Source organism: Lontra canadensis, unplaced genomic scaffold (assembly GCF_010015895.1).
Source record: "Lontra canadensis isolate GAN:19392208 unplaced genomic scaffold, GSC_riverotter_1.0 scaffold35, whole genome shotgun sequence".
Lineage (NCBI taxonomy): Eukaryota > Metazoa > Chordata > Mammalia > Carnivora > Mustelidae > Lontra > Lontra canadensis.
Window position 1 is genome coordinate 7,885,839 of NW_022631029.1, and position 10,056 is coordinate 7,895,894.

At 47.2% G+C, this 10,056-nt stretch overlaps 1 protein-coding gene across 4 annotated transcripts in view; it reads right to left on the bottom strand.

Annotated features, from left to right (window-relative positions):
* Positions 1-2,081, bottom strand: part of USP4 (ubiquitin specific peptidase 4) — a 51,700-nt gene extending 49,619 nt beyond the window's left edge. For 2 of the 4 annotated variants that reach the window (XM_032868042.1, XM_032868041.1), the window contains exon 1: positions 1,929-2,075. In XM_032868042.1, the coding sequence (XP_032723933.1) occupies positions 1,929-2,029 (101 nt within the window). In that variant the 5' untranslated portion in view covers positions 2,030-2,075. Of the gene's footprint in view, positions 1-1,928 lie in introns of all 4 variants that reach the window. The other 2 variants (XR_004383904.1, XM_032868045.1) reach the window with 2 other exon arrangements.
* Positions 2,082-10,056: the final 7,975 nt, after the last annotated feature.

Here is a 10,056-nt window from a genome sequence, read left to right on the forward strand (position 1 = left end):
CCCACATGGGGCTCTCTGCTCAGCAGGGGGCCTACCCCCCCCCCCGCCTACTTGTGAGCTCTCGCTCTCTGTCAAATAAATAAAATAAAATTAAATAAATAAATAAATAAATAAATAAATAAATTTTTTTAAAAAGGAATGAATGAATAAAAGGAAATGGCTGGCTTCAAAATGCTTATTTAAGTGAAGTCCTCCTATGGCTAAAATCTTGTTTGCCAATGAGCAAGTCATTAATTTCATAACGATCTTTATAGAGGTCCTTGTCCAGAACAGAAAGTTTGGTTATACTGCTCAACATGAAAAGCATTAAACTAATTCTCTCTCTGAAAATGGGATGATAACACCATACAATTCAAGTTTTCTTTAAGTACCAAAGAAGACATTATAAAAAATGTGTGCTTAAAAAAAAAAAAAGGTACACACACACATATAATAGTGTCTAGGTATGGTACTATACAAATATAACAGTCTCTAGTTATTCCTGATCTGGTTATATTTTTAAAGTAGCCCTATGAAAAACATGAACAAATAAAAGAATCACTATGCTGTTTTACAACTAAGAAGTAGTAAATCTCTCTGGGGGAAAAAAAGCACAACATTTATATTAGTGAGTCCTTTAAGTAATTTTTTTTTTAAATATTTTATCTATCTATTCATTTGAGAGAGTGTGGGAGAGGCAGAATGAGAGAGCACAAGCAGCGGGAGAGGCACAGGAAGAGAGGAGAAGCAGTCTGCCCGCTGAGCAGGGAGCCCCACTCGGGGCTCCATCCCAGGGCCCTGGGATCATCACCCGAGCTGAAGGCAGATGCTTAACCAACTGAGCCACCCAAGCACCCCAAGTCCTTTAAGTTTTTATAAAAAAATAAACCTCAGCAATCAGGCAGCTTCCCAGAGGCCACAGGATCCATAAGTACATCCAAACCTTTAAGAGGCTCTTTTCCCTCCAAACCCCTTGAACAGTATCCTCCAAACACTTTTAGTGTGTGATCTTAGTCTATCTCAAACTTCCTCTGGTTCCTCTGAATATTCTTCATATATCACCCCTATGCAGGATAACTTCTGCTTGCCCTGCCTCTCACAGCTTGGCCAGCTGTACAGCCCTATCTGAACTCCTACTAATCCCAATGTTTCCCTTCCCTGGTCAATTCCTCTGTTACCATAAGTGGCATTATCAACACCACCATCATTTCTTAAAAGATGGATGTTCAATCATATTGGATGCAAAGCCAAGCCCTAGCTTTCTACTCTCACATGATAATATCACCCAGGAACATCCTCACTAGTAGAAGTATTGTCCCTTCTACTAAACAATTAAGAAACCTCATGTCTCAGACTTGCTTTTCTAAATCTTGTACTTTTAATCTTTTCATCTAGGCTCTAAGCTATCCTCTCCCGCTCCAAAATGCTGCTGCCACAATTATTTTTGACATTTGCTACCAAAATAACCTGGAGTTCTCAAACATTTGTCCAACTTCTGACCTTGACATCTGTTCGGCAGTTTACAAGTTACAAAAGTATCTCTTCTCCTGAACCCATAAGGTGGGGGTGCCAAATACTGCTACCCTGGCTTTAACAGTAAGGCACGGGGGTCTGGGAGGTGTGGTCGCCTTCGCCCAAGGTCACACAACGAGTCCTCGAAGGCAAAGGGCTCTTCCCATCCAGAAGGTCCCCTTAAGCACTCCCCTTCTCCCCTTCCTGCAACCCTTGCCCCCACCGGGTCCGCCCTCTGGGGCTCCGAATGGGCCAAAACAACCCTCACACTTTCCCCTAGGAGATTCTCCTGAGAGGCAGGGTTCAGGACACCGTCTCAGGGTCACTAACACCGCCCCCGCCCGGCCCCTACCCAAGCCGGAAAAGAGGGGTCCGGTCTGAGGGCCTGAGTCCCTGCCCCTGAGCCTGGGCAGCGGAAACGCGGGTCCGGTGCTCACCACTGCGCCCCTCGTTGGAGCGTGGTCCTCATCAAGGCCCCGAGCTCGGATTTCTGGGTCTCCGCATCCGGTCGCTCACGACAGCCTCCACCTTCCGCCATCTCGTCCGCGGCCCCGGCCCAGCCGGCCCGGACATCCGCCTCGCGCACGGCGCGCTGTGGGCCGCGCCCACGCACGCACGCACGCACGCACACGCGCGCGCGCGCCCAAGCCCCACCTAGCGCCGCGGCCTGGAACGCCCGCCCGCCCGCCTCGCATGCACCGCCCTTCTCCCACGGGTGCGCGACGGAGCCAGGAGAGGACCGGAAGAGGAGGTGGGCGCTGGCAAATTAGCAGCCCGTTCCTCCCGCCTTGCGGGCGGAGCCGCGGGGTGGTTGTTTTGCACCCCTTTCTCCGTCTAGCGGGGCCATCTCTCTAAGCGCCTGACCACAGGCCCTTCGGCCCTTCGGGCACGCCGTCCGGGCCCGCGATGTTAGCCTGCTCTTAGATAAACCCAGGCCAGGTACGAGAAGCCATGGAACTAGCTCTTCGTGCTTTGAGCTGGAGACCTTAGGCCAGTCGTTAGCCGCCCAAACGTGGGATCGGGGTGCCTGCCCTGGAGGCCCTACAAGGATTTGGGGGACTGCTGGGTGCACCACCGCCGTGGGACTGGGACTCGAAGATGTGATCTAGTCATCAACACTCCTTTCAAACAGTATAGACGCCAGAATCGTAGCCCACGACTGAATTCCCCAAACCCTCCACACTGAGCTAGCTACTTGCCTTGTCAGGGAGACAAGCAGCCGCTGAGTGGCGATAGCAACAGGGGAAGGAGGTTCAGGTGTGTTCTCCACATCAGGTGCCCAGGCTGCTGCTTAATTTGTTGCAGCAACAATATGCAGTTTCCTGAAACTGTATGTTTTCCACTCGACCCTACATACAAAAAGCACAGCCCTCCTCGTGGAGTGGGAAGTAAGCCCAGAGCAAGGAAGAGACCTGGCAGCTGGCTAGCAGCTGGTCTAGCAGTTCCTGCCCTCAAAGATAAGTCACAGTGTGTGACTTCAAACAATCTAATGGGGGAAGAGATCCTCCACAAATAACCCCAGGGTCAAGCAGTGTGTAGTAGGTAAGTGCCATTAAAGAGTATGAACCAAAGACTGTAGACTCCCGAGCTTGTGAAAGGCAGACTTTGACTTGGTAGCATTTGAGCGTGGTTTTAAAGAAACAGAAATAAATGGTGGTGCATGATACAGGAAGGGAAATTACAGGATCAGTTTCTGGAACAAGAAGGGCAGAATCAAAGAGTGAGGGTTAGACCAATTAACCTGGGCACAGACTACTGGAAAGAACCTTCCATCTAAAGCTAAAACAGAGGCCAGAAGGGTCACATATTCTGCCGACAGATACTGTAAAAGGTTTTGGAGCAGAGACAAAATGGCTGAGGGTGCTTCATACCCACAGTGGTGAAGCCCAGGAGAGACCTATTAAGAACCTTTAACTGGAAAGATGGCAATGAGGGAGGAGAGGAGAAACATCAGTGTTGGGGATGGAGGAGGGAGGAGGGAGCACTGACTAGGTTAAAGCGTGGTAGGTCATTTGAGCAGATTTACTATTTTCATGTGGGGTTTTAGCTAATTGAAATTAACATGAATCGAATTTGCACTGCCTGGGACACCCCTCAGGCACCATCTGGTAACACAGGGCCTCTTGGCAGTTGGGTAGATAGGAGAAGAAAATGAAAAGAAAAGGAATTAAAACTGCCTTGAATAACTGAATAACCTTATAGCTTATAGCTGTTAATCCTCCGCAGACAAGAGTTACCACCACATGATAATTAATTCTACATCTGGGAAGCCAACCCTGACAATCTGAGTGCCTTTCTGTGAAAGTTATCTGAAGGTGTTAAAAATGTTGTGAAGTGAGAAACACTACCTTTAGTCCTGTTATTTATGGAAAAAGAAAGCTGGGTTATCGACATGACTTCAGAACCTACATTCGATGGTGTCTACTCTCTTCTTTTTTTAACAATTTCTCCTATACCATTTATGGCATGGGTCAGAGTCTTAAGGAAGTAGGACAAATCCTCAGCACCACTAGAAAAGGGGACAAAACCTAATTATAAATAAGAAGACTTTGGAAAACCTTTTTAAGTCAGGATCTCTTCAGCTATTAAATGGCTGTAAAAAATCTTGCTCTAATTATAGGTAGTTCCTAAAAAATGTATACTAAGATCACAAAGTGCCAATAGTTAAAATGCGAGGAATAAGGTGAAACTTCATAATCAAAAAATCATTTCAAAAGGATTAAAACATGTTTAATGGGGCGCCTGGCTGGCTCAGTTGCAAGATACATGTGACTCTTGATCTCAGGGTCGTGAATTTGACCCCCATGTTGGGTACAGAGAAGACTTAAATAAATAGAAATCTTAAATTAAAAAATAGAATGCTTTTAGTGAGTTTCATTAAAATGTTAAAGATTGGGAACTGGAAACAATGAACCTCTGCCTGTGTGTTCCTGCTGTTGTGGGTGACCTATGGGTTTGGGAGGAAATGGGGATTCAGCTCAGGAGACACCCTTGCACAAGGGCCATGTTCTCTGTTGGGCCTTTTACCCTAGGGAGAGGTGTAGGCCTAGTAGGGCACTCACTTGGCCTCATAACCAAACCCCAGAACTGAACAAGCCACCCATTGCCATGGTAGCTTGGGCCACAAGAACAGGAAGGAAAGCATGAAGGGAGCTACAGGAAACAGGTTTGACTGATTGGTCACATACTGCTTGATCTTGGACTGTGATGACCTAACTGAGAGTTTGTAATGTCTGGGTGTGTGAACTTTATGCTTTATTTGGTTCCAAATCATAAACTTCTTGCCTTGGCTGGCACTGTGGCTTGCTCTACACCTGACTGCAGTTGGCCTCTCCAAGGTCAGCAGTGGTCCACACTAGGCCAGCAGTGACAGAGCACATGTGGCAGTGTTCGCAAATATTGGGCACCTTTTGATTACAGCTCTCTTCGGGGGAGAATTATTGTTATTTCCTTCTTGTCTGTGCTCCTTTAACCCGGCCAGGGGACTATGAAAAAGTAAAAGGCTCTAGAAGTACATTTCAGAAGAATTAAATAAACATCTTATCAGTGAAATTATCACCTCTGTTATAGAAGGGTTAGATGACTGGAAAGGTGACAGGCAAAGACGGGAAGAAATGTCCGAGAGGAAGTGGGATCACCTTTCCTACCCTGAAGACTCCTGCTGTTGGACAGATTCTATTCTGGTAATGCCACTGTTGGTGGCCAGCCGTGATTGGGCAGAGAGTGTGTGGGTTCCTGGGCCTCGGTGTGGCCAATGTCTTCTCTTCCTCCTCTAATTCTATTACCATCGATGTCTCCCCAATACACAAGTATTTAGCTTTTAATTTTGTTGGTTGCCCTTTGAACAGAGCAAATTCTCAACAGGCATTTCTCAGATGCATGAATATAAGAATACCAGTTACTAGTCATTTGTTCATTTGACTGGTAATCTATTACATACTGGTACTCACAGTCCCTACTCTCCTGAGATTCACAGCCAGTATGGTTGGGGAAGATGTTTTCACAAGTAATTATAGTTGGTGTGTTGTGTGACAAAGTGCTCCAGGAACATGGAGGGTTCCTGTTCACTTTGCTGGGAAGGAAACCTAAGCAACTGGTATAGGGAACCAAGACATGCTAACATTCCCCCTGGGCTTTTGGGCATGTATGATGAGTCTGCAAGGGATGCTCAGGGGACCAGGGTGTCTTTGGATTCACATACTCATGGACACAGGCATAGTTATGTGCTGGGGACAGAGGAGGCTAGGCTAACAGGTGCTTCCTCTGCAGGAAGACTCAGATGCCTCCCTGTGGAACCAGGTAGCCTGTAGGATCGTAAGACACCCTCAAGGCAGGCTACACATTCCCCTGGATACTGCTCGGACTCTAGGCATTTGGATGAAGTGGGCCTGTTTTGTGGTCTCTTACTCTGGCCTTTCTGGCTGTAATTAAACTAGGCCTGGGGAGGGGGGCATTGGGGACGAGGTGTTCTGTCTGAGAGATGATGATGGAAAGGCTGCTGGACCTCTGCCTAGCACAGCACTCTCATATCAGGTCAGTCTCAGTGCCTCTGGAGGCAACTAACAGTTGGTGATTTTTGTTTTGCTTTCCCACATGACATATCTGAAGTTGAGCTTTTTTTTTTTTTTTTTTAAGATTTTATTTATTTATTTGACAGAGAGAGAGCACAAGTAGGGCTCAGTCCTGAGCTGAAGGCAGACGCTCAGCTGCTGAGCTACCCAGGCACCCCTGCAGTTGAGTTATTGATGAGGTCAAAGCTGAAGGATGTTGGGGCTCAGAGTCTGCTTCTCTGCTACTTGCAGGGTTAGGCTCCAGACCCACGAGCCCTTACTACTTAGGCAAGAACTTCTCTTGTGGGGTGCCTGGGTGGCTCAGTGGGTTAAAGCCTCTGCCTTCGGCTCAGGTCATGATCCCAGGGTCCTGGGATAGAGTCCCTCATCGGGTTCTCTGCTTGGCAGGGAGCCTGCCTCCCCCTCTCTCTCTGCCTGCCTCTCTGCCTACTTGTGATCTCTGTCTGTCAAATAAATTAAAAAAAAAATTTTAATCTTAAAAAAAAAAAAAAAAGAACTTCTCTTGTTTGTGCTCCCAGCTACCAGTTCAGCCCAGCAGTACCTGATGCAAAGCAAGTGTTTGGTAACTTGTGGGATTAGCTGGAGCGAGGCTTTATTTTTAGCACAATCCCAGCTTTGCCACACCTCCGTGTGTGGAAGCATGCCCTTCCAGCCTATTTGTTGATTGTCAATATAATAAAAACCTACCATCTTCAGGGTTCACTGCCCATTCTATATAGATCCATGCTGCGTTCTCTTACGGAAATCTTTAGGCAGCATTTTTACTTAGTATTATCCAAAAGTTTAAACTTTTGGAGAGAGATTTATTGAACTGGGGTGCCTGGGTGGATCAGTCAGTTGAGCGTCCGACTCTTGATTTCCACTTGGATCATGATCTCAGGGTCCTGGGATCAAATCCTGTGTCAGGCTCTGTAATGGGCATGGAGCCTGCTTGGGATTCTCTCTCCCTCTCCCTCTCCCTCTTCCCCCCACCCTTCCTTTGTGCACATGCTCTCTCTGCCTCTCTCTCTAAAAAAAAAAAAAAAAAAAGATATAAAGCAATTTATTGAACTGATAGGGTCAGGAATACTTCTGAGAAAATCAACTTGTTTTATTTATACATTCATTTATTTTTAAAATTTTAAAAAAGATTTTATGTATTTATTTGAGAGAGAGAGAGAGAGCATGAGCAGGGGGAGGGGCAGAGGGAGAAGAAAAGAGAGAGAAGCAGACTCCCAGTGAGTGTGGAGCCTGACACGGGGCTTGATCTGAGGACCCTGAGATTATAACCTGAGCTGAAGGCAGCTGCTTAATGGCTGAGCCACCAGGTGCCTGAAGGAGCCCTTATTTTTAATTAAAAAAAAAAAAAAAAAAAAAAGGTTTAAATGCTGTTTGCGGAACTACATTGAGACAGAATGAGGAAGTCATCTGATAAAGAGCTAACTGTAAGAAGTGTCGGTATTTTATCAGATTTTTTTTTCAGTTTTATTAGGGTTAATTGACCAATAAAACTGTAAAATATTTAAAGTGTACATAATGGTAATTTGATGGACTTCTACATAATTTTATGAGATTTAATGCTTTAAAAACAAAAAGAGAACCCAGAATTTCTGGAAGAACTCCAAAAACGAAACCTTCCGAACCTGAGTAACAGCAGGGCCCATTTCCTTTTCAGAAGGCCTGCGGCCTGAATGCTGTTGCTGCTCCCAGAATCAAGCAATGCCCAGCAGCCGCTTTAACAGAACACGGGGACCTCAGGCGGGCTCCCCTGGATTCCTCCGCTCTTACTTACCACTTGAACTGCTGATTCACGATGGGGTGGGGCAAGTGCAGGTCAGAGCCAGCAGCGGTTTCATGGCTGAAAGATAAGGAATGTGTATGTGTAGGAGTGTGTGTATGTGTTGGGGGGGAAATGTCCAGTTTCTTGGGGAGGAAGGGGTAGTGTTAACTGGCTTTACTCTGATTCTTCCTGAAGGAGGGAGTTGGAAATGACTTTAAGTTAAGGGAGGCAGGCCGCTTGAAGTCTTAGGAAGATACGCCTGCCAGGGGCAGCCACATTGGGAACTCCTAAGTTCCCTTCTTTTGCAACCCCAGGCGTAAACTGACAGGAAAAAAAAGTGGGCGAGTAAGAGTGAGTCACCAGGCAGCTTGGGAGGGAAGAGGTTGATTGAAGTCAGTTCGGAAAGCCCTGGGTTCCCATTTAGAGCCTAACCAGACAATGTGGCCTGGGCCGTGCTGACCCTTTACAGGAAAGGGGAGAGTTGGTGCAGAAAGTCTATCCTCACATTCAGCGGGTAGGTAGCTGAGTAGGATCCTAAGTCCCCAGAATTTCCAAAGCAGTATCTCTGGGTGAGGGCCATGGAACATAAGTTTTAACAAGTACCCTGGTGATTCCTGGAGGCTCTACGCTTAGCCTCCCAGAAGAAGACCTGACACATCTTGGACACTTGGTTATGTGGCTTCAGCTCCAGCTGGCCCCACCCACCGAAACTTGTACTTGCTGAGGAATGAGGGACACTCAGTCCACAAGCACTTGCCCCAGCAACGGTTATGAAATATCCCTTCTCACGGCCCCTTGACTCCATCCTCATTCCCCCAGCTGTTCCTGTTAGCTGACCCAGGATTGTGAATCCATAGGCCTCCAGCCTAGGCACCCACTGGTTTATTTCTTGTCACTCTCCCCAGGTGATCTCATACTCTCCAGTGGCTACTTACTGTCCCCTGTCTAGATCTTTGTCTCCCACCCACACTCCTTTTTGGAGCCTCTTTTAACTACCTGCTCCAGATACCCCATCTGGATGTCTCATGCAAGATGTCTGAATCTCAACACTCTTCTCCCCAAACCTGCTTGTCCTTGTGTTGTCCAACTCAGTCGGCGATGTCCCCTTCCAACCTCCAACCCTTGCATTCTGCACTCCCTGCCTGTCCACCCTCCTCCGTCAGTTCATTCCGCAGCTGAAAGCTTCTTGACTTCGCTTCAGCTTCAATGCCATTTCCTCCAGGAGGGAAGCATGATCCTTCCTACTAGGCCAGGCTCTCTTATTCTCCAAGTACCCTGTACTACCTTAGAACTGCACATACTTTAATTAACTATATACTCATTCTGCCTTCCTGAGGACTGCATTCCTGGCAGTCAACAGGATGCATGACACAGGACCAAATGATGAACCCCCATTCTGAACTGGGAGACACCGCTAACTTGTTTTCGCATCCTTGTCTGCCCAAGCAGGAGCTGCATCCAAGCCGCCCAGAGACCCCCTGGGCTGTGATACGAAGTGGCTGCAGGTCTGTCTCAGAAGATAGGCAGCAGACACAAGAGAGGGAGAGAGAAGTTAGATTCAAACCGCACCTGAGAAGCAGCAGCTTGCTTCCAAGATAAGCCCCTACCGAGGGCCTGGCGGTAATTTCAACCGTTAAGTGCCAAGCAGGGCGTGGTCAGAAGGCCCAGTTGTATACTCTTCTCACTCTGAATATATGAGAGGCAACAAGCAGTTAAGGGCAGCATGGGAGCAGACATAAATAAGCCTGGGTGGCAACATGCAAAGATCTAACAAAGTAATGGGAAAAAATTTGCAAAATTGCATGGGCTTACGGCCCTGTAAAGTAGGTGGGCCTGGCACTTAGAGAAGCCACAGACTCTGAATATAAGTGGGAACCCATGGTGTTCTCTTTTCCGAATGTCATTTCCTGCTTAGCCCAATACTTAGAAAGGAGGCCTCCCGCTGGGATTAGGCAATTGGCTCTTGACTTGTCTTCCTCTTTTTGGAATCTGAACTTCCCTTTTAACAGGACCTTGGGATAGCTCTACAAAATATCCTGGCAGAGGGAAAAACACTGGGACAGGAGTTAGGCTTTCCACAAAGTAAAGAGTGGATTCCAGACACTGCAGACAAAACAGCAGGAAGTTCAGGCTTGACTAAAACAAAGGCCAAGGGGTGGGGGCTTAAGCTCACAGCCCTGTGACAATGAGGTTCCTAGGGAAGATGTCCCTAACTGACACAGGACACACACACAG